The 24,898-nt window shown below is 46.7% G+C and overlaps 1 protein-coding gene across 7 annotated transcripts in view; it reads right to left on the bottom strand.

Moving 5' to 3' along the window:
- LZTR1 (leucine zipper like post translational regulator 1) overlaps positions 1-24,898 on the bottom strand; it is a 298,705-nt gene that overhangs the window by 201,857 nt on the left and 71,950 nt on the right. For all 7 annotated transcript variants that reach the window (XM_073319623.1, XM_073319627.1, XM_073319622.1 and 4 more), the window contains one exon: positions 447-504. In XM_073319623.1, coding sequence (XP_073175724.1) covers positions 447-504 — 58 coding nt within the window. The remainder of the gene's footprint in view (positions 1-446; positions 505-24,898) is intronic.

Here is a 24,898-nt window from a genome sequence, read left to right as displayed (position 1 = left end):
TTAGTTTTAAACCTGCTGCCTATTAATTTCAGAGGGTGACCCCTAGTTCTTGTGTTATGAGAAGGAGTAAACAACACTTCCTGATTTACTTTCTCCACACAGGTCATGATTTTATAAACCTCTATCATATCCCCCCTTCATCATCTTTTTTCCAAGCTGAAAAGTTCCAGTCTTATTAATCTCTCCTCATATGGAAGCCGTTCCATACCCCTAATAATTTTTATTGCCCTTTTCTGAACCTTTTCCAATTCCAATATATTTTTTTTCAGATGGGGCAACCAAGATGTGGGCGTACCATGAATTTATAGAGGCAATATGATATTTTCTGAATATGAAAATTATGAAATTACACTCTGAGGAAACAATAGTGCAATCTGAAATAGAAAACACAAAATTATGTAAAAACACCAAGAGGAAGTGCTGTATTGTTGTGATTCAGGGCTTACCTCTTCCCAGCATGTTAGCTCTCTGTCCTGCAGGCCAATCGTCCACATATCATTTAACCTAGATTATATGAAAACAGTATCAGATTTAAATTTCTTTAGGTTGATTATTTTTAGTTTGTGAAGTTGTAATGAACAAAGACAGCAGTCAGCAGTCCAAACCTCAGAAGCATTCCCCGTTCTCACATGCAGCAGGAATTCCTTAGCCTAGAGACTGGTGCTTTAGCCAATCCCAAAAAAGCTAGTAATAGGCTCAAGATTTTAGCACCTTCCAGGATCATCATATGTAAACCCAGAACAGTATTACAGCATCAGTCTTGTTGCTTTTGTGCTACAATGAACAATTTCACAACAGCTTTGCTCAGAGCTTGAGGATTTGGGCTGCTAACCCGTGAGATTTTAGATGAAATCCTCCTTTTTACTGTTCTGCTTCCTCCTTCCTTTCCATCCCCCAGTGGCAATTCCAGACCCTGACCACAGGGATTAGTGATGTGGCTGAACCCAACCTCAAGGACATTTTAGATGAAGAACCCACTACCCCATCACTCTATTGGCGAGGCCAAATCTGACTATACTGCTCTAAATACCAGTAAGCCCCAGCCTCTCAGGAATGTTCCCTTCCCTGATGTTTGTCTGCCTAGGGACTCATGTTCCTCAATGAGATGCTGCTAACATGGTCACATTAAGCTGTTAGAGAGCCCTCATTCCTGGTTCTTCTGCTCAGCCAATCTTCTTGCAGCCATCCTGGAGACTCCCGGGAATAGGCCTCCTACCTAGAAATTGAGTAACTCCTCAAAATGGTCTGTTCTTCTCACCACCTCACCCAGAAAAAAGGCTCCCATTAGAGTTAAGAAAGCCTCCAGAGACACCTCCTCCTTTACCTGACTCATCTCCCAGGGACTCTGACTCCGTACCTCAACTCCAGGTTTTCAAATAAGTTATAAATATTATATATATAAAGTTATAAATAAGTTCATCAGTAAGGTTAATAAGGGCTGGAGATTCAGGTGAGGAAAACCTGAGGGCTCTGACTCCTCCGCTAAAGCTCTCACTAAGAAAAATCAAAACAACAGGGTGCTTACTTTGCCAATCCTCAAATCCTTAGAAGATACAAAAAGAAAAGGAGTACTAGTGGCACCTTAGAGATTAACCAATTTATTTGAGCATAAGCTTTCGTGAGCTACAGCTCACTTCATCGGATGCATTCAGTGGAAAATACAGTGAGGAGATTTATATACACACAGAACATGAAAAAATGGGTGTTATCATACACATGGTAAGGAGAGTAATCACTTAAGATGAGCTATTACCAGCAGGAGAGCTGGGGGTGGGAGGGTGGGGAGAGGGGGAGAAAACCTTTTGCAGAAATAATCAAGGTGGGCCATTGCCAGCAGTTAACAGGAACATCTAAGGAGCGGTGGGGGTGGGGGAATAAACATGGGGAAATAGTTTTACTTTGTGTAATGACACATCCACTCCCAGTCTTTATTCAAGCCTAAGTTAATTGTATCCAGTTTGCAAATTAATTCCAATTCAGCAGACTCTCGTTGGAGTCTGTTTTTGAAGTCTTTTTGTTGTAATATTGCGACCTTTAGGTCTGTAATCGAGTGACCAGAGAGATTGAAGTGAAGTGTTCTCCGACTGGTTTATGAATGTTTTAATTCTTGACATCTGATTTGTGTCCATTTATTCTTTTCCGTAGAGACTGTCCAGTTTGACCAATGTACATGGCAGAGGAGCATTGCTGGCACATGATGGCATATATCACATTGGTGGATGTGCAGGTGAACGAGCCTCTGATAGTGTGGCTGATGTGATTAGGCACTATGATGGTGTCCCCTGAATAAAAATGTGGGCACAGTTGGCAATGGGCTTTGTTGCAAGGATAGGTTCCTGGGTTAGTGGTTCTGTTGTGTAGTGTGTGGTTACTGGTGCGTATTTGCTTCAGGTTGGGGGGCTGTCTGTAGGCAAGGACTGGCCTGTCTCCCAAGATTTGTGAAAGTGATGGGTCGTCTTTCAGGATAGATTGTAGATCCTTGATGATGCGTTGGAGAGGTTTTAGTTGGGGGCTGAAGGTGACGGCTAGTGGCGTTCTGTTATTTTCTTTGTTCGGCCTGTCCTGTAGTAGGAGACTTCTGGGAACTCTTCTGGCTCTATCAATCTGTTTCTTCACTTCCGCAGGTGGGTATTGTAGTTGTAAGAATGCTTGACAGAGATCTTGTAGGTGTTTGTCTCTGTCTGAGGGGTTGGAGCAAATGCGGTTGTATTGTAGAGCTTGGCTGTAGACGATGGATCGTGTGGTGTGGTCTGGGTGAAAGCTGGAGGCATGTAGGTAGGAATAGTGGTCAGTAGGTTTCCGGTATAGGGTGGTGTTTATGTGACCATTGCTTATTAGCACTGTAGTGTCCAGGAAGTGGATCTCTTGTGTGGACTGGACCAGGCTGAGGTTGATGGTGGGATGGATGAGCTCTCAAAACTGGATACTCTCATAAAAAAAACAAACAATCTTCCACACAAAGTTCCTCGTGGCTGAACTTTACAAAAACTAGACAAGCCGTTTACAACACACACTTTGCTTCTCACAAAAGAAAAAGGACACTAAACTGTCTAAGCTACTACATGCCAAAAGAGGCCACAGCAATGGTTCCCTTAACCCACCCAGCAATATTGTCAATCTATCCAACTATACTCTTAGCACAACAGAAGAATCTGTCCTATCTCAGGGCCTCTCCTTCTGCCCCTCCACCCCCACAAACATGATACAGTTCTGTGGTGACCTAGAATCCTATTTTCGACGTCTCCGACTCAAGGAATATTTCCAACACACCTCTGAACAACATACTAATCCACAGAGACCTTCCTACCAACACTACAAAAAGAAGGATTCTAGGTGGACTCCTCCTGAGGGTCGAAACAACAGACTGGACTTCTACATAGAGTGCTTCCACCGACGTGCACGGGCTGAAATTGTGGAAAAGCAGCATCACTTGCCCCATAACCTCAGCCGTGCAGAGCACAATGCCATCCACAGCCTCAGAAACAACTCTGACATCATAATCAAAAAGGCTGACAAAGGAGGTGCTGTCGTCATCTTTGGGACTAGTTTCAGCAACCAAGCCACTTCAACTGTGCTTATTTGGCACCTGCTACTGGCTCCCATCAGTTCCCATGCTGGATTCTGGGGCCAGCAGAGCCCCATCCCAGCTATATCATGCACCACCATTGCCAAACTCATCATAAAACGGGCATGTCAGCAAGTTGCCCAAGGTGCAGTTCTGGTCCCTGGTCTTCTTGGACTCAGTCCTGAGCCACTTAATACACTCCTTGCACTGGTCACCAGTCCAGTAAATTTGCAACACTGCAAGATTCTTTGCTATTTTCTGATATGCAGGGTCATTCCTAGTAATTTTAGTAAAGTCAACTGTTTTCTGGCCTCACATCAGAGATTTACCAAAATCTGTCTGTGCTCCCATAACCATGAAGCAGCACACTCTGCAAAAGACTTCTGTTCAGTCTCCACTGCAAACACAGAAGGCTCTCTGAGGGCGTGTTTGCAGAATGGTGTTAAGAAGACAAATGGAGGGGTTAAACACTGACTCACTGGGCTGCTGCACTAAATCAAGGTGGGCTGCTTCCATCTTCCTGGAGCTGATGGCCCAAGGGATTGTGGGATACTTTTGGCAGCCACCCAGGACCTGAGTCAGGTAGGTTTCTTCTATCCTGCAAAGCAACAGGGCTTGAACCCTGGATCTCAGCTTGATTCTGACCTGAACCCTCCAGCCCCACAGGATCCTAGGACCAAGCCCAAGTCTGTGAGATCTGTGTACAGACAGAAGGGGGGTTTGCCTAAATTTGAGCCTGGGCTTACATTGCAATGTAGACATATCCTATGTGGCTCTGTTTGCTACAACATCCTGTGCTTCTCTGTTATGAGCAAAAGGAAACTCCACCGATTGGAAGGCATGAGATGCACTGTCCTAGGGATGGGGACTTCATGACCACCACTCCCAGGAGAAGGAGGTGGGTGGTGGTGGTCAGGGACTCCTTCCTAAAGAGGACTGAGTCATCTATCTGCCGTCCCGACCGGGAAAACCAAGAAGTGTGCTGCTTGCCAGGAGCTAGGATTCATGATGTGACAGACAGACTGCCAAGACTCATCAAGCCCTCGGATCGCTACCCCTTCCTGCTTCTCCATGTGGGCACCAATGATACTGCCAAGAATGACCTTGAGCGGATCACTGCAGACTACGTGGCTCTGGGAAGAAGGATAAAGGAGTTTGGAGGCACAAGTGGTGTTCTTGTCCATCCTCCCTGTGGAAGGAAAAGGCCCAGGTAGAGACCGTCGAATCATGGAAGTCAATGAATGGCTACACAGGTGGTGTCGGAGAGAAAGCTTTAGATTCTTTGACCATGGGATCGTGTACCAAGAAGGAGGATTGCTAGGAAGAGACAGCTTGCACCTAATGAAGAGAGGGAAGAGCATCTTCGCAAGCAGGCTGGCTAATCTACTGAGGAGGGCTTTAAACTAGGTTCACCGGGGGAAGGAGACAAAAGCCCTGAGGTAAGGGGGAAGTGGGACTCCAGGAGGAAGCAAGAGCAGGAGAGTCCAAGATGGGAGGACTCCTGCCTCATGCTGAGAAAGCAAGACGATCAGTGAGTTATCTTAAGTGCCTATACACAAATACAAGAAGCCTGGGAAACAAGCAGGGAGAACTGGAAGTCCTGGCACAGTCAAGGAATTATGATGTGATTGGAATAACAGAGACTTGGTGGGATAACTCACGTGACAGGAGTACTGTTCAGGAAGGACAGGCAGGGCAGAAAAGGTGGGGGTGTTGCACTGTATGTAAGAAAGCAGTATGACTGCTCAGAGCGCCAGTATGAAACTGCAGAAAAACCTGAGAGTCTCTGGATTAAGTTTAGAAGTGTGAGCAACAAGGGTGATGTCGTGGTGGGAGTCTGCTATAGACCACCAGACCAAGGGTATGAGGTGGATGAGGCTTTCTTCCGGCAACTAACGGAAGTCACTAGATCGCAGGCCCTCGTTCTCATGGGAGACTTCAATCACCTCGCTATCTGCTGGGAGAGCAATACAGCAGTGCACAGAAAATCTAGGAAGTTTTTGGAAAGTGTAAGATTCAATTTCCTGGTGCAAGTGCTGGAGGAACCAACTAGGGGCAGAGCTCTTCTTGACCTGCTGCTCACAAACTGGGAAGAACTAGTAGGGGAAGCGAAAGTGGATGGGAACCTGGGAGGCAGTGACCATGAGATGGTCCAGTTCAGGCTCTTGACACAGGGAAGAAAGGAGAGCAGCAGAATACGGACCCTGGACTTCAGAAAAGCAGACTTTGACTCCCTCAGGGAACTGATGGGCAGGATCCCCTGGGAGAATAACATGAGGGGGAAAGGAGTCCAGGAGAGCTGGCTGTATTTTAAAGAATGCTTATTGAGGTTACAGGGACAAACCATCCCGCTGTGTAGAAAGAATTGTAAATATGGCAGGCGACCAGCTTGGCTTAACAGTGAAATACTTGCTGATTTTAAACACAAAAAAGAAGCTTACAAGAAGTGGAAGCTTGGACAAATGACCAGGGAGGAGTATAAAAATATTGCTCAGGCATTCAGGAGTGAAATCAGGAAGGCCAACTCACACCTGGAGTTGCAGCAAGCAAGAGATGTTAAGAGTAACAAGAAGGGTTTCTTCAGGTATGTGGCAACAAGAAGAAAGTCAAGGAAAGTATGGGCCCCTTACTGAATGATGGAGCAAACCTAGTGACAGAGGATGTGGAAAAAGCTAATGTACTCAATGCTTTTTTTGCCTCTGTCTTCATGAACAAAGTCAGCTCCCAGACTACTGCACTGGACAGCACAGTATGGGGAGAAGGTGACCAGCCCTCTGTAGAGAAAGAAAAGGTTCAGGACTATTTAGAAAAGCTGGACGAGCACAAGTCCATGGGGCTGGATGTGCTGCATCCAAGGATGCTAGAAGAGTTGGTGGATGTGATTGCAGAGCCATTGGCTGTTATCTTTGAAATCTCGTGGCATTCTGTAGAGGTCCAGGATGACTGGAAAAAAGCTAATGTGGTGCCCATCTTTAAAAAAGGGAAGAAGGAGTATCCTGGGAACTACAGGCCAGTCAGCCTCACCTCAGTCCCTGGAAAAATCATGGAGCAGGTCCTCAAGGAATCAGTTTTGAAGCATTAAGAGGAGAGGAAAGTGATCAGGAACAGTCATTCACCAAGGGCAAGTCAAGCCTGACTAACCTAACTGCCTTCTATGATGAGATAACTGGCTCTGTGGATGAGGGGAAAGCAGTGGACGTGTTACTCCTTGACTTTAGCAAAGCTTTTGATACGGTCTCCCACATTATTCTTACCAGCAAGTTAAAGAAGTATGGGCTTCTTTAAAGTTAAGAATGGGCTGGATGAATGGACTGTAAGGTTCATAGAAAGCTGGTTAGATCATCGGGCTCAACGGGTAGTGATAAATGGCTCTATGTCTAGCTGGCAGCTGGTATCAAGTGGAGTGCCCCAAGGGTCAGTCCTGGGGCCAGTTTTATTCAATATCTTCATTAATGATCTAGAAGATGGCGTGGATTGCAACCTCAGCAAGTTTGCAGATTACACTAAATTCGGAGGAGTGGTAGATACACTGGAGGATAGGGATAGGATACAGAGGGACCTAGACAAATTGGAGGATTGGGCCAAAAGAAATCTGATGAGGTTCAAGAAGGATAAATGCAGAGTCCTGCACTTAGGACGGAAGAATCCCATGCACCACTACAGACTAGGGACCGAATGGCTAGGCAGCAGTTCTGTGGAAAAGAACCTAGGGGTGACAGTGGACGAGAAGCTGGATATGAGTCAACAGTGTGCGCTTGTTTCCAAAAAGGCTAATAGCATTTGGGGCTGTATAAGTAGGAGCATAGCCAGCAGATCGAGGGACGTGGCAATCGGGGGAGGTCCCGGATGACTGGAAAAAGGCTAATGTAGTGCCCATTTTTAAAGAAAGGGAAGGAGGAGAATCCTGGGAACTACAGGCCAGTCAGCCTCACCTCAGTCCCTGGAAAAATCATGGAGCAGGACCTCAAGGAATCAATTCTGAAGCACTTAGAGGAGAGGAAAGTGATCAGGAACAGTCAGCATGGATTCACCAAGGGAAGGTCATGCCTGACTAATCTAATTGCCTTCTATTATGAGATTACTGGTTCTGTGAATGAAGGGAAAGCAGTGGATTTATTGTTTCTTGACTTTAGCAAAGCTTTTGACACGGTCTCCCACAGTATTCTTATCAGCAAGTTAAAGAAGTATGGGCTGGATGAATGCACTATAAGGTGGGTAGAAATTTGGCTAGATTGTCAGGCTCAACGGGTAGTGATCAATGGCTCCATGTCTAGTTGGCAGCCGGTGTCAAGTGGAGTGCCCCAGGGGTTGGTCCTGGGGCCAGTTTTATTCAATATATTCATAAATGATCTGGAGGATGGTGTGGATTGCATTCTCAGCAAATTTGCGGATGATACTAAACTAGGAGGAGTGGTAGATACACTGGAGGGCAAGGATAGGATACAGAGGGATCTAGACAAATTGGAGGATTGGGCCAAAAGAAATCTGATGAGGTTCAAGAAGGATAAGTGCAGGGTCCTGCACTTAGGACGGAAGAACCCAATGCACCACTACAGACTAGGGACCGAATGGCTAGGCAGCAGTTCTGTGGAAAAGAACCTAGGGGTGACAGTGGACAAGAAGCTGGATATGAGTCAGCAATGTCCCCTTGTTGCCAAGAAGGCCAATGGCATTTTGGGATGTATAAGTAGGGGCATTTCCAGCAGATCGAGGGACGTGATTGTTCCCCTCTATTCGACATTGGTGAGGCCTCATCTGGAGTACTGTGTCCAGTTTTGGGCCCCACACTACAAGAAGGATGTGGATAAATTGGAGAGAGTCCAGCGGAGGGCAAAAAAATGATTAGGGGTATGGAACACATGACTTATGAGGAGTGGCTGAGGGAACTGGGATTGTTTAGTCTGCAGAAGAGAAGAATGAGGGGGGATTTGATAGCTGTTTTCAACTACCTGAGAGGTGGTTCCAGAGAGGATGGTTCTAGACTATTCTCAGTGGTAGAAGAGGACAGGACAAGGAGTAATGATCTCAAGTTGCAGTGGGGGAGGTTTAGGTTGGATATTAGGAAAAAGTTTTTCACTAGGAGGGTGGTGAAGCACTGGAATGCGTTACCTAGGGAGGTGGTAGAATCTCCTTCCTTAGAAGTTTTTAAGGTCAGGCTTGAGAAAGCCCTGGCTGGGATGATTTAGTTGGGGATTGGTCCTGCTTTGAGCAGGGGGTTGGACTAGATGACCTCTGGGGTCCCTTCCAACCCTGATATTCTAGGATTCTATGACTTCAGGCCCTGAGCAATCCTGCAAGGTTAAAAATCTTAGGGGAAGCTCTCTTGAAAAATCTATGCAGGCAGCTATCCTTGTTCCACTATTGTAGGATTCATTCAAGGTTCATGCACTTGGCAACATTCAGGGCACACCCGGAGTGTTGTGTAGGAGCAGTGCACACACAGCTCCTCTCAAGGGCATGAACCTTGGAATCTCGCCCAGATGACATGAACCGTGGGACTGGGCTCAAGGGCCGAGAGCAAGGAATGCGGGAGATAGAAACTGGTAAATAAGAATGTTAAACAAAGCCAGTGTATTCCTTTTATCTGTTGGAGAATGTAATGCGCGGGGAGAGAGAAAGAATAAAGGAGAGGGTGGAAAGCTGACAGGCCCAGTCCGTTGGCAGACCAGCCTGTTTGCTTGCTTAAAGCTTTGTGCTGTCTTGTCATTGAACCGCAACAACTGGCGCCCAAACGTGGGTCCCTCAGCACTCACCTCGCCCGGCAAGGGTTTCAGACGCGTCACTCATCCGCTTCGCGGATCCCAGTGAGTATTTTTCATTGTGGTAAGTATGGGAAGCTCCCTCTCTGCTTTGCAAGTGCAACACCGTAATTAGTTACAGTATTTGCTGCGTAAGGCTCAGCATGACTGCCCCACTCGAGAACTCGCTCTCCTGCTACAGGAGGTGAGTGCCCAATGACCGTGGTACCCTGAAGCCGGAACCCTTAAGCTAGCGGACAGGGAGCGGTTGGGCCAGACACTGCACAAAGAGCCTCGGGCACCCGTGCAGGCTTTACATGCCTGGCACCTCTGCCGCGACGTGATACAGCGTGTCACCTCGGAAAGGCCCTCTCCCGCGCCAACAGAGGGGCTGCCGATCCCGCCACCCCCGTCCGCTCCTGCAACCATCCCTCCCCCTGCTTCGCCCCCAGTGCCTCTATTACCACCGCCTCCCTTGCCTTCCCCACCGGAGCCGGTGTGTGATTACCATCCCCTCGTGGGGCCCTATGCTCTGGGGCCCCCCGGGGGGGTCGTCCGCGTCTGCTCAGGGGCTTTCGCTGGTGCAACAAATGGTTCACACAGCGAAGACTCGCTCAGATCTTACAGCAGAGGAGCTGGCTGATCTGGTCTCAGTCTGTCCGGTGACCTGGCAGGATGATGGCCAGGGCAACCAGGTTGCAAACTGGGTCAGTTTGCCTTACTCGGTGATCAGAGAGGTAAAGAAAGCGATTCGCGAGTTCGGCCTCACTAGCACATATGTACGTGGTCTCATTGAAGGGCTAGGTACTGGGTACACCCTGATCCCTGAAGATTGGAAGGCGCTGTTGTGCATGATGCTGATGCCCAGTCAGTATGTTATTTGGCTTAGTGAGCATCGGCAGATGGTGGAACGCCAAGCCCAGGTATATAGAGAGCAAGGTATCATTTATGAGCACTTGGCAGGGGAGGGCCAGTTTGCTACCGTTCAGATGCAGTCTCAACTCCCTCAGGCCATCTTCCCCATTATTTCCACCTGCGCCCAGCATGCTTTCCGGAAGGTCCCGGATTCAGGCAAGCCTACCAAAAGCTTTGCCAGTATCCATCAGGGTGCATCAGAGTCCTTTATGGATGTTACCAACAGATTGCAGGAGGCTATCCTCCGACAGGTGGATAACCCTGCGGCAGCTCAGGAGATCCTGTTAAAAATGGCGGTTGAAAATGCGAACGAGGATTGCCGCCATGCTCTCAAGGTGGCACAAGCAGCTGGCGTTCTAGAGCTGTCGGACATGCTGCGGGCATGCCAAAAACTCGGCACACAAGCACATAAACCTGGGGTTCTGGCCACCGCCCTGCGGAAAAGCGGGAAGGAGGGGAAGCGTTGTTATTGCTGTGGTAAGGAGGGTCACTTTCAGCGGGAGTGCTGCTCATCGACGGCACCCGCCCACCCCTCAAAGAAGTGCCCCAAGTGTCGGAAGGGCTATCACTGGGCTAATCTGTGTCGTAGCGGGTCGGGAAACCGCACAACGGGTCTCCCCCGAACCCAGGGCCAAACGGGGGTGTTTCCCACTCAGACAACTGTCCCTCTGCCTTAAAATCCATAGATTCCATGAGGGCGGCGACTGCCGGAAGTGCAGGGCTTGATTTGATTATGCAGGAGGACGCTGATTTTCAGTTGCCGGAGAAGGTTTGTGCCATACCTACACAGGTGACGGGACCTCTCCCTGCCGGTTTTGTGGATCTGGTTCTCCCTCGATTACACCGGCGTTATTAAGGTTCAGGTGTGGACCCATCTTCCGCAGTCGCTCCCGCGTGGACGGTCAATTACACAATTGATTTTAGTCCCCTATCAGGTGCCAGCCGCAGAGGATCGAGCCCGGGGCGGGAACGGCTTTGGATCGACGCTGTCTCAGTTGCTGTCTCACAACACGTCCTCTCCACTTGTTGCTCTAACAATGTCGGTCCGCCCCTCGAAACCTCAGTTAACACTTCTCTTAAATAATGTTCCTTTTACAGGGCTGGTGGACACTGGAGCTGATGTTACGGTGATTCGTGATCCAGAGTGGCCGGTCGGTTGGCCAACAGTTCCTTCTAACGAGTTGTGGGGGATCGGGGTAGCAAACCCGGGCGCCAAAGTTTTTCTTGGGTCACGGTCTCTAAACCAGGAGGCCGTGCCCTTGCTACAATCCGCCCTTTTGTACTCCCTGTCCACCTCAATTTTTGGGGCCATGACTTACTTGTAAAGCTGGACACCACCCTTGATATTAATATATAATGGCCCCAAATCCTCCCTCACCCACCTTGCCATCCGCATTACCATTGGTATGGCAATCCTTAGAGCCCGTATGGATTGACCAGTGGCCCCTCCCCCTAGAAAAGCTGAAAGCGCTTCATTCACTTGTACAACAACATTTGCATGCACAGCGCTTGGAGAGCTTCACTAGACCTTGGAACTAGCTGCTGTTATTTTGGCCTTTCAACTTTTTGCTGACTGTCCCTTTAATTTGATCGTGGACACGTATTATGTTTATCAGATAATTGATCATTTACCCCTTGCCCTCATTACCCCTCAGGTCGATGCAGACCTTCTTCAACTGTTTTTGTCCTTATAGTATCTCCTCACCACTCGTAATTTCCCTTATTTTGTTGCTCATATTTGCAGTCATACCCCTCTGCCTGGGCTACTCACTGAAGGCAATGCGCACGCCAATCGCGCGTTATGTGGTCAGGTAAATTCCCTTTTTTCTGACCCCATTGAAAGCCATTCCTTTTTTCATCAGTCTGCCTCTGTCTTGGCCGGACAGTTTCACATTCCTGCTGATCATGCACGTTCTAGTGTTTGTTCCTGCCCCCACTGTGCTGCTGCTGCCCCTACCTTTTCTTATGCCGTTAACCCCAGAGGTACCACAGCGAATCAGCTGTGGCAAATGGATGTCACTCACGTGCCACAATTCTGCCCCTATTCATTTTTACATGTTTCCATTGATACCTATTCGGGATTCCTCTGGGCGACCCCACAGCGTGGGGAAGCCACTCCCAAAGTTAGTCACCATTTGCTAGCCTGTTTTGCTGTTATGGGTCGCCCGAGCCAGATAAAAACAGGTAATGCCCCAGCCTATTGCTCCACAGCCCTCTCCACCTTTTGTGCCCAATGGGACGTCCGTCTCAAACACGGGATCCCTTATAATTCCACAGGCCAAGCTATTGTTGAACGTGCAAATCGCACGCTAAAAACCTTGCTCGACAAACAATTAAAACCTTAGGAGACATTCAGCAACAAATGCATATCCTTTTGTTTACTTTAAATAATTTAACGCTGAACGCAGATCAGCAGACCCCCACGGATTGGCATTTTCATAAGTCCGAGGTACTGGAAAGACCGCATGTCTATTACCGTCAGCTGCCCGATCCGCAATGGCTGGGCCCAGTGCCTTTAATCACTTGGGGTCGGGGATATGCTGCTGTGTTTCTCCCTGCAGGACCGTTGTGGGTTCCGGCCCGGTGTGTGCGACCAGCACTGAAACAGCATGGCGTGGCACCAGGGGCTATCGAACCCCATACTGGAGTTTCAGCTGACCTTGGAGGAGAATGCGGTACCACCCGGGTCGACAACAGCGGGACGGAAACAGAGGAGGCATAGCGTCCCAAGCCAGCCCGTGACATGGGGAGCAGTAAAAGCATTGGTCGCCGCAGCTCAACGAAGACTGTCAGCAAACCAACAGCCAGAGACTCCTGAGACTTTGTTTGTGGCAATTCTTGCCCAAATTACTGCTAATTCTGTATTGATTGTATGCCTTTTGTGCCTGCTATTTCCTGTAGGGGTTGGCTCGGGAGCGCTTCCTCCGTTACGGGCCCGAATGACATATAACCTATGGGAAAGATTGGCTTCAATAGCAAATGTTACCCACTTTTGTTTATCTGATTTTGTAGCAGCTGAAGAATTGTTAGGTACGTGCCTTATTCCAGTATGTCATCACCCTGAGGAAATTGGGAATGAGATGATGCTCGCTGCTTACGCGAACCTCTCTTCCCAGTACACTAGCATGGCTAATTGGGGCCCGGCCAATTACACTTTACCTTCTTAAGCTTATTTTTTGCTGTTGCTGTGTGCAATGTATTTCCTTTTTGTTAAGGCTTTGTCGAGACCCGCCCTGGCAGGCTCCACGAGTTATGACCTTGTCTGTCCGGGAGTTAATTGGCTTGCAAAAGCAAACTGACGGCTACCATGAGATGGCCAAGCACAAATAAACAAAAAAGGAGGCGATGTAGGATTCATTCAAGGTTCATGCACTCGGCAACATTCAGAGCACACCCAGAGTGTTGTGTAGGAGCAGTGCACACACAGCTCCTCTCAAGGGCATGAACCTTGGAATCTCGCCCAGATGACATGAACCCGTGGGAAGCCTCCCAGGACTGGGCTCAAGGCCCGAGAACAAAGAATGCGGTAGATAGAAATTGGTAGATAGAAATTGGTAAATAAGAATGTTAAACAAAGCCAGTGTATTCCTTTTATCCGTTGCAGAATGTACTGCGCGGGGGGAGAGAAAGAATAAAGGAGAGGATGGAAAGCTGACTGGCCCAGTCCGTTGGCAGACCAGCCTGTTTGCTTGCTTAAAGCTTTGTGCTGTCTTGTCATTGAACCGCAACACACTATCTCTAGGCTTTCTTGCCAAGGCACTCTTTCTCCCTTTATAGGACAAAAGGAAAAAATAGAAGATGCTGTAGTTCCTGGCAAGTTTCATCTGCATAACAATCATGTACATAAATGAAATCACAATTTTTAAAACTATATTTGGATTTTTTTTTTTTTTTGGTCACAGAAATGTCATGTTTGATTTTTTTTAAATTAAATCACAAGCGAACTACCCCCACACTCATGAATCGTAGCTTCACTCTATAGCATCCAGGTAGACACAGGCATCCTCCGAGAGGTCTTGCATTGGACTGCTTCGGTTCACCACTGTCTGCTCTACACAGGTCTGCTGCAGCCTTAACAACTCCACTCAGTCTGCCACTGTCAATTCTGATGCCTCCTTAGAACTGCTTCAGTCTTCTATTGTCTGCTCAGGAAAGGATGCTCAAAGCAGTTTAAGTCTCTGGGTTGAGATGTCTCCTCTACTCCCTATATTTGGTTAATGAGGGCTGATTAAAACTCTGAATAACTGCTTCCCCTTAACCACCATGGGCTCAGAGTCCACTATTTTTTTTAAACAGGAACACCACAACATCCAGTGCAAACAGATACAGTATGACAAGATCCCTGGGGTGCAACCTGGAAATAGGGTATCGCTGTGCCCCCTTAATTCTCCAACCTGGGCTGTCTCTCACAATGCTTTGCTAGTGACAAGCAGTGAACCCCTCAGCACAACAGCATGTGGAGTCTCACACTCAGCTAGATTGCATGAATGCTCCCAGAGCCACTCACAAATCACACAAAGAAAGGCACTAGTCAGTTCCCGCCAGCTCCCCTGCCTTACACCCCAGAGCTGTACCATCTTTCCCTGGTCATAAGCCTGGCCAGTGTAAGTTTATTACTCAGTCTGCCCCTCCCTCAATGTGGAGAGGTCATGCACCAGCCTTTGTAAACTGAGCTGAGATTTCCCAAGCACTTTATCTAAAACAGTATGTTTTGGTTGAAGTATAAAACAGATTTATTAACTACAGAAAGATAGATTTAAGTGATTATAAGTGGTAGGCATAAAAGGTCAGAGATCTTTACCAAAGAATATAAAAGATAAGTGCACAATCTAAACCTTAAACCTTATTAGAGTATTTAGATCAAGCAATTTTGTCACCCACTGGATGTTACAGTTCTCAATACAGAGACCTCGCCCTTAACCCTGGACCAGTCTTCTCAGTTGAAGTGGTCATCTTCTCAGCGTTCTCGTTGCTTCCAGCATAGGTGAGGGAGGAGAAAGGCAAAAGCATGATGCCATTGTCTCTATTTTATATCTTTAGTCCACGTGCCTAGAAGACACTTGCCCAGACATCCTGGTGTACTTTGCTGAGCCATTGGCTTAAGCAATCCCCCTGGCGTAGTCTTGTGCTACTGAGTCATGGGATTGAGTAGTCTCAATTGTGTTGTGCTTGCACAACTGTCATTGAATTGTAAATCCCTTGATTACAACTCCCCTGCTGATTAATGGTCGTTGAATGCCCTCCAGGGTGGGGATCACCTCCTTCGTATGTCACTAGCAAACATACAGCATATTTCAGTAACAATCATAGAGCAAAATCTCAAAGTCATACACAGTAATGATATACATATCTGGAAATATAACAATAGGTTTCAGCAGATTATGACCTTTCATACGATATCTTACATGGCGTGCTTTGTATGAAATATCACAACGATATATGAATGATGAATATGGAGGTTACAGAGTGCTATTTTGAGGTACAGTGTGTCACATACAGACAGTAGTATTTAGTGAAAGCATGGATTGAACTCAGAGCTTTACCCATGCAGGTTTCTCCTCCTCTTCCTCTCACAACTCAGGAGATGGCCATGGTCCTGACATAAATGAGATTAGGCAGAGGAGGTTGCTGGACCCAGGAAAACCAGATGCAAAAATCAATAGGAAAAGGCAGGCAAGGAGGCTTTAAGCCCCTCACAGAGACCCTTGAAGAGGACGATGTAGTAAATGCACTATAAGCTGACAGTGTTTGTCTAAACACCCTACCCTAATAGCAGATTCTGCTGGCAAAGTAGGTTCTACTGCCTCACTAATCCAGGAGACTATTACCCCATCTACATCAAGGAACTGCAAGTGGTTCTATGGAAAGAGGGGCTCTCAGGAGTGAGCTCAGCAGTCCTGAGACTGGAGCTCCAGGAGCAGACAAGTCTGAGCAGATGGTCTAAACTGAATTTATCTTATTGTTCACACCTTTGTTAATAAAGCCAAATCCTGGGGAAATATTAGAATTAAAGACAGTGTTTGCAAAGAAAGGCAGATAAAGGCGCCTACTCACATGAGCTTTCTGAAGTTTTGTATTCAGGTTAAGTAGGCATTCAGGACCCTAGGAGCATCCAAGGAATGGTAGAGGGCTTCTTCCCATCCCTTGGAGCCAGGGCAGAATGAGAAGAGGGAGCTCAGTTTCCAAGGTCAGAAGGGTCCACTGCGATCATCTAGTCTGACCTCGTGTATAGCACTGACCAGAGAAATTCCCACAATAATTCCTAGAGCACATCTGCTACACAAACATCTAATCCTGATTTTAAAATGACCATAAATGGTCTGGAAAAAGGGGTAAACAGCGAGGTGTCAAAATTTGCAGATGCTAAAAAACTACTGAAGATAGTTAAATCCAAAGCAGTCTGTGAAGAGTTACAAAGGGATCTCACAAAACTGGGAGACTGGGCAACAAAATAGCAGATGATATTCAATATTGATAAATACAACGTCAACGTAATGCACATTGGAAGACATAATCCCAAATATACATACAAATTGATAGGGTCTAAATTAGCTGTTACCACTCAAGAAAGAGATCTTGGAGTCATCGTGGATAGTTCTCTGAAAACATCCACTCAATGTGCAGCGGCAGTCAAAAAATTTAACAGAATGTTATGAATCATTGGGAAATGGATAAAAAGACAGAAAATATCATATTGCCTTTATATAAATCTATGGTACACCCACATCTTGAATACTGCATGCTGATCTGGTCACCTCATCTCAAAAAAAAAAAAAATTGGAATTGGAAAAATTTCAGAAAATGAACTCGATACGTTCATGGAGGATAGGTCCATCAATGGCTATTAGCCAGGATAGGCAGGGATGGTGTCCCTAGTCTCTATTTGCCAGAAGCTGGGAACGGGCGACAGGATGGATCACTTGATGACTACCTGTTTTGTTCATTCCCTCTGGGGCACCTGGCATTGGCCACTGTCGGAAGACAGGATACTGGGCTAGATGGACTTTTGGTCTGACCCAGTATGGCTGTTCTTATGTTCAGTGATGGAGAATCCACCTTGGTATTCCCTTGGTAAACTGTTCCAATGATTAATTACTAACACTTTTTAAAAACTGCACCTCTGATTTTTAATTTGAATTTGTCTAGATTCAACTTCCAGCCATTGGATCTTGTTATACCTTGTCAGCTAGAGTGAAGATCCCTCTATTTTCAAACTTTGTTCCCCATATCTCTTAACTTTTCTTTTGCTAAAATAAAGATATTGAGCTCCTTGAGTCTCTCACTGTAAGGCATGTTTTCTAATTCTTTAATCATTCTTTAATAAGTCTTTTCCCTAAACCATCTCCAATTTATCAACATCCTTCTTGAATTGTGGACACCAGAACTGGACAAAATATTCCAGCAAAAACAACGAGACCTTTGTGGTACCTTAAAGACTCAGGGTATGTCTACACTACCCGCCACGTCGGCGGGCAGCAATTGATCCAATGGGGGTCGATTTATCGCGTCTAGTCTAGATGCGATAAATTGACCCCCGAGCACTCTCCCATCAACTCCTGTACTCCACTGCCTCAAGAGGCGCAGGCAGAGTCAACTCACAGTAGTGAAGACACCGCGGTGAGTACGTCTAAGTTCACTGACTTCAGCTACGTTATTCATGTTGCTGAAGTTGCGTAACTTAGATCGATCCCCCCCCATGTAGACCAGGGCTAACAAATTTATTTGGGCATAGGCTTTCGTGGGCTAAAACCCACTTCATCAAATGCAGAGTGGAAAATACAGTAGAGAGGTATAAATACACAGCATATGAAAAGATTGGAGTTGCCTTACCAAGTGGGGGGGTCAGTGCCAATGAGCCAATTCAATTAAGGTGTAAGTAGGTTATTCTCAACAGTTGACAAGAAGAGAGGGAAAAAATCACTTCTGTAGTGCTAATGAGGCCAATGTAATCAAGGTGGCCCATTTCAAACAGCTGACAAGAAGGTGTGAGTGTCAGCAGGGGGAAAAGTTAGTTTTTGTAGTGACCCAGCCACTCCCAGTCTTTATTCAGGCCTAATTTGATGGTGTCCAGTTTGAAAATTAATTCCAGTTCTGTAGTTTCTCGTTGAGGTCTGTTTTTGAAGCTTTTTGTTGAAAAATTACCACTTTTAAGTCTGTTATTGAATGTCCAGGGAGATTGAAGTGTTCTCCTACTGGGTTTTGATGCAGTCACACCAGAGCCAAATACAAAGTTATTGGAATCTCTCTACTTCTACTCAATATTCCAATGTTTATAAATCCAAGGACTACAATAGTTCTTCCGGCCACAAGTGTCACACCAGCTCATTTTCAGCTGATTATCTACCACGAACTCCAAGTCTTTTTCAGTCACTGCCTCCAAGGATACATTCCACCATCCTGTAACTATGGTCTAAATTCTTTATTCCTAAATGTATGACTTTACACTTGGCTATATTAAAGCAAATACTGTTTACTTGCACATAGTTCACCAAGCAATCCAGATTATCATCAGTGATCAGCCCTGTTTATTATTTGACACAAAGATTGGAGAAGTGGTATCTGCAAACTTTATCAGCAATTATTTTATTTTTTCTTCCAGGTCATAGATAAAAGTGTTAAATAGCATAAGGCCAAGAACTGATCCCTATAGGTGGGATGCACTGCACCTCAAAGTAACCCCCTGTTGCCCCCAGTATTCATCATTCATATATGCTTGTGATATTCCATACAAAGCATGCCATGTAAGATATCAGATGAAAGGTCCTGATCTGCTGAAACTCATTGTTCTGTCAAAATTGCATATGAAGTGATGAGATTTTGCTATATGGTTGTTATTGAAATATGTTGGGAGTTTCGTAGACGCACACTGCTAATTCTCTAATTACTAAAAGGGTGGTGACCCACACCCAGGCGGGCGTTAAATGACCATTGACGAGCAGAGGAACTGTAAACAAGAGATTTATAACTCTGTAATACAGAGACAGTTGCGCAAGCACCACAGAATGGGGATTGCTCAACTCTGTGACTCAGCAAGGCACCCAGGACATGTTTGGACTAGTGTCTTCTAGGCACATGGACTAAGGATATAAAATAGAGGACAGTGGCATCATGCTTTTGCCTTTCTCCTCCCACACCTATGCTGGAGCAACAAGAACGCTGAGAAGATGACAACTTCAACAGAGGAGACTGGTCCAGGCCTGTGTATTAAGAACTGTAACCTATCTGCAACATCCAGTGAGGTGAGAAAAGCTGTTTGATTCAAATCTTGCTCAGTCTGAAAGTTTAGGATTTAGAATGCATGTTTACTTTTTATTTCTTAGGTAATTATCTCTGACCTTTATTCCTCCACTTATAATCATTTAAAATCTACCTTTCTGTAATTAATAAACTTAGGCCTTGGCTACACTTGCAAGTTAGAGCGCATTAAATCAGCCCCGGGCACCCTAACTTCTGAGGTGTCCACGCTGGCAAGGCATGTAGAGCGCCCGGACTCTACAGCTGGAGCGCTCCTGGTAATCCACCTCAACGAGAAGCAAAAAGCTTGTTGCGCCCCAGCTGAAATGCCCGGGTGTCAGTGTGGACGACGTGTTGCATTACTGCGCTGTGACTGGCCTCCGGAAACGTCCCATAATTCCTTGAAGTCGAGTGGCCACTCTTCTCATTGTTTTGAGCTCAGCTGCAAGCATACGGATATCCCCTTTCAACGCTCTGTTTCTGACAGCCGGCATGATTATCTGCTCCGGGACAAAGCAAACCACTACTACTACAGAAGCAGGCGTTTGTGCGTGTGAGAGAGAGAGAGAGGCGGGGGTGGGGGCTGATGTCGGGGTTTCCCTCTTCCCTCTGCCGCTGTCTGAACTTACAAGACAGAATACTGACACACTCTCTGCCCCACAAAACACAGTCTCTCCCCCGACATACACATAACACACTCCCTGTCACACTCCACCCACCTCCTGCCCGATTTGAAAAGCACGCTGTAGCCACTTGCACACTGGAATAGCTACCACAATGCACTGCTCTCTGTGGCGTTGCAAGAGCTACTAATGTGGCCATGCCACTGCACTTGCAGCTGACAGGGTGAACACACTGCAGCATTTTCCCTGCTGCGGTCTCCAAAGCCTGGTTTAACTCCCGGTGCTCTACATCTGCAAGCATAGCCATGCCTTTATTTTAATATTTTATCCTTACCAGGATAAAGTGCTTGGGGAATTTGCTCAGATTACAAAGGCTGGTGCATATCTACTTTCCTTTGACGAAGCATCAAACTAATTAATTCAGAGGGAATTCTGTGCCAAAAAATTAAAAATTCTGCTTAAAATATTTTAAAATTTTGCGAATTTTATTGGTCAATAAAGAAATGTGGAGGCTCCAGCATGGCAGTAGGGAGCACAGGCCACTGGCAGCACACATGTGGGAGATCACCCTGCACCCTTCCCCCCCAGGACACAGACTCAGCAGTGAAGCTGCACTCGACCCTGACAGAATAAAAGCGGGGCCTGCCCCAGAAACAACCCGGGGCCCTGCCACTCAACAGCAGATGCACCAAGATAGCAAGCGAGAGGAACGGGATCTCACATACACACACAGCCCTAGCCCCTGATCCAAGTTTGGGGCAAGCAGGCTCAGCCCAGCAGCATCCAAGTGTGGAGGGGTTAGTATGGGGGGATCCAGGTGTGAGGTGAGAGAGTTCTGTGGGGCAATCTGGGTGCAGGACAGCTGGGTGTGGGGTCCTGGTGTGGGGAGATCTGGATGCACAGGAGATCATTGGGGGGGTGGGTTCTGCAGAGGGGTCCAGGTAAAGGTGGCTGAAGCTCAGTAGGGTGGGGTCTGGGTGTGGCGGGATGGGTCTTGGTTGGGCTGTGGGGGTCTCGGTGTGTGGAGCTCTGCAGGGGAAACTTGGTCCTGGGGGAATGGGGCGTGGTAGGCTGGAGGTTCAGGGGCAGCTGATTGGGGTGAGGGTCTGATTTGGGGTGGCCCAAGTGCAGGGGGGGCTCATAAGAGTCAGGGTTCAAGTGCAGGGGGACTCAGTGGGGAGTGTCTGGATGCAGGGCTGGGGTTCGGGGCCAGGGGGAGGGGCTCATGGGGGGTCTGGATGCAGGAGAGTGGGTTCGGGTGGTGGGGGTTCAGGTGTGGGGGGCTGAGGCTCAGCAGGGGAGCTCAGGTATGGGGGGCAGGCTCTGGATGCACAGAGGTTGGATGGATGGGGAGCAGCTCCCTGTACAATGACCCCCTCCCCTCTGCGGCTAGGAAGCAATGAGGGCGGGAAGGATGGGTGCAGAGCTTCCTGCATTGGGGGAGGTATTTGGAGGTGGGTTGACCTGGCCCCAGCTGCTCCTTGAAGGGTGTGACAGGGTGCTGACCAGGAAAGGCTGAGCCAGCCCTCTGTCAGGCCAGTTCCAATTAAGGGAAGTGAATTGGAGCTGACTAGAGGAACCTGAGCCTGACGGGGTAGAGGTAGAACAGCTGCCAGACTGGGGCTGTATACAGGCTCAGAGGAAGAAAGGAAGCGGGGAGAAGCCAGAAAGTTGAAGGAGAGTCAACTGAGTCAGCAGTGTGCCCTTGTTGCCAAGAAGGCCAATGGCATTTTGGGATGTATAAGTAGGGGCATAGCGAGCAGATCGAGGGACGTGATCGTTCCCCTCTATTCGACATTGGTGAGGCCTCATCTGGAGTACTGTGTCCAGTTTTGGGCCCCACACTTCAAGAAGGATGTGGATAAATTGGAGAGAGTCCAGCGAAGGGCAACAAAAATGATTAGGGGACTGGAACACATGAGTTATGAGGAGAGGCTGAGGGAGCTGGGATTGTTTAGCCTGCAGAAGAGAAGAATGAGGGGGGATTTGATAGCTGCTTTCAACTACCTGAAAGGGGGTTCCAAAGAGGATGGCTCTAGACTGTTCTCAATGGTAGCAGATGACAGAACGAGGAGTAATGGTCTCAAGTTGCAGTGGGGGAGGTTTAGATTGGATATTAGGAAAAACTTTTTCACTAAGAGGGTGGTGAAACACTGGAATGCGTTACCTAGGGAGGTGGTAGAATCTCCTTCCTTAGAGGTTTTTAAGGTCAGGCTTGACAAAGCCCTGGCTGGGATGATTTAACTGGGAATTGGTCCTGCTTTGAGCAGGGGGTTGGACTAGATGACCTTCTGGGGTCCCTTCCAACCCTGATATTCTATGATTCTATGATTCTAGAGGGGTGGCTCTCCCCTTCTGGCTGCAAGAAAGAGAAGCCTCTAAGGTTGGAACCCCCAGAGATATGTGATGAGAGGTGGTGGGTTTGCACTGTGTAAACAAACTGCACCGGTGACTGCTGAGCCAGAAGGTCTCAGAGTGATTTTTGGAACAGAGCAGAGGCAGGACCAAGGGGGGGCCCCTGCTACGCCCCGTTACATAGGGGAACAGAAAGTTCTCTCCTCCCCTACCCTCAGCCCAGCAGGACTAGCAGCCAAGCCCAGCACAGGGTTGTAGCCACCGGCCGGGGCATCTCCAGCCCTTCCCCCACCCCAGTGGCGATTTACCTCTCCCATTACTGCTCTGGGCATCAAAACTGACACACCTGCGCTGCTGGGGAGGGGTGTGTGACCACTCTTGCAGCTTTCCTTTACTTCCCCATCATTTTCTGCAGTGAAGCAAAGAAATCTGTGCGGGACATGAATTGTGCGCACGCGCAGTGGTGCTCAATTTCCCCAGGAGTAACTAATTTAGGAGCTTGCATTGTTCAAAAGAAAGTCGTGAGCATTGTAAGACGGTACATTTCTGGGATGCAAGGTTGGAGCTACTGGCTGGTGTTTCCCTCTGTATTAGTTCATGTGTGGCACATTCGTGCAACTTAGCTGGGTGTCTCTGTATGCTGGTGGCTAAATGATGATAGCACCTGGAATAGGTTTGCTGCTTGTCACTAGCAAAGCATTGTGAGAGACTGTCCAGGAGAGTTAAGGGGCACAGCTGTCCCACAATTACAGGTCGTACTCTGGGGATCCCATCACAATAGGGTCCTACTAAAAAATATATCCGCTCAATGGACCTGTCAGTTAACCAGTCTTTAATCCAATTAATGTCTGCTGTGTTCAGCTTATATTGTTCTAGTTTCTTAATCAAAATGTCCTGTGGTACAAAGTTAAATGCTTTACAGAAGTCTAAGTTATCTGGACCCCTGATTGCTTGAACTTCAAGTAATACTATCGAACACCCTCAGTTATTGTTCAGATGGAAAGTATTTCTTCATCAGCAGCAGCCTTTTCCCCAAATACAGAGTAGAAAAGTTCTGGACACGTCTGTCTTTTCTGCATTATTATTAGGATTGGAAGGATTAAATTTGAATTAGTAAATGTCGGCAAATGTCAATTTCACAGTACAAACACAATCTCACAAATAAATATTTCCATCAATAATAATCCAAATTTACAGATAGGCAAGGTAAGAAAAATGTTGCTTGAGAATTTCATTAGAGTTTGATTTAAGGATATTTACTTTCTATATGTGGACATGCGATGTTGACAATTTGTGTTTTAGCAGTTATAAAGGTTTAATTTTTTTAATCTCACCATCTACTGTTATCAAATAATTATGGTCTGACACGGCCCCTAATTTCCCACAACTGAGAAAAAATAAATCAATACAAATAAAATTTTAAAATGCTTAAAACTCATAATTTTGTGCAACTGTGAACAATAAATTTTTAAATGCTTAGAAATAAATTATCTGTCAAAATTATTTTAAAAAATTAATTCTGCCAAGGCTAATTATTATTGACAATTCCTAACCTAATTTCCATCTAGTAAAGAACCAGTACCATTATGAGGTTTCCTTTTGTTCCTAATATACTTTACAAACTCTTTATTGTCCCTAACTCTGATGGCCATGGACTGTTCCTTGTGTCCTTTTGCTTTCCTTATCAATTTTCTACAATTCCTAGTTTTTTATTTTTATTTTTATTTATTGTTATCAATTTCCCCTTGTGTGTGCATCTTTTATTTCCCGTCTAAACCAGGCTGTTTTTTAACCAGAGTAGCTGATGACATTGACAGGATCTAGAAAAATGTTCTGAAACAATTCCCAAATATCTGTCACATTTTTCTGTTTAAATCCTCTCCCCTAACTGATTTGGCTCATGATTGTTTTCACCTTTGTGAAACTGGCCCTTTTAAAGCACCAACTATATATATTACTGTTTGCCAGAAGCTGGGAAATGGGCAACAGGGGATGAATCACTCGATGGTTGCCTGTTCTGTTCATTCCCTCTAAAGCACCTGGCATTGGCCACTGTCAGAAGACAGGATACTGGGCTAGACGGACCTTTGGTCTGACCCAGTATGGCCATTCTTATAGAATCATAGAATCATAGAATATCAGGGTTGGAAGGGACCACAGAGGGTCATCTAGTCCAACCCCCTGCTCGAAGCAGGACCAATTCCCAGTTAAATCATCCCAGCCAGGGCTTTGTCAAGCCTGACCTTAAAAACCTCTAAGGAAGGAGATTCTACCACCTCCCTAGGTAACGCATTCCAGTGTTTCACTACCCTCTTAGTGAAAAAGTTTTTCCTAATATCCAATCTAAACCTCCCCCGCTGCAACTTGAGACCATTACTCCTCGTTCTGTCATCTGCTACCATTGAGAACAGTCTAGAGCCATCCTCTTTGGAACCCCCTTTCAGGTAGTTGAAAGCAGCTATCAAATC

This window comes from Lepidochelys kempii, chromosome 21 (genome assembly GCF_965140265.1).
Source record: "Lepidochelys kempii isolate rLepKem1 chromosome 21, rLepKem1.hap2, whole genome shotgun sequence".
Taxonomy (NCBI): domain Eukaryota; kingdom Metazoa; phylum Chordata; order Testudines; family Cheloniidae; genus Lepidochelys; species Lepidochelys kempii.
The sequence above is the reverse complement of the archived record's forward strand: the minus strand, read 5'-3'. Positions and strand labels throughout refer to the sequence as shown.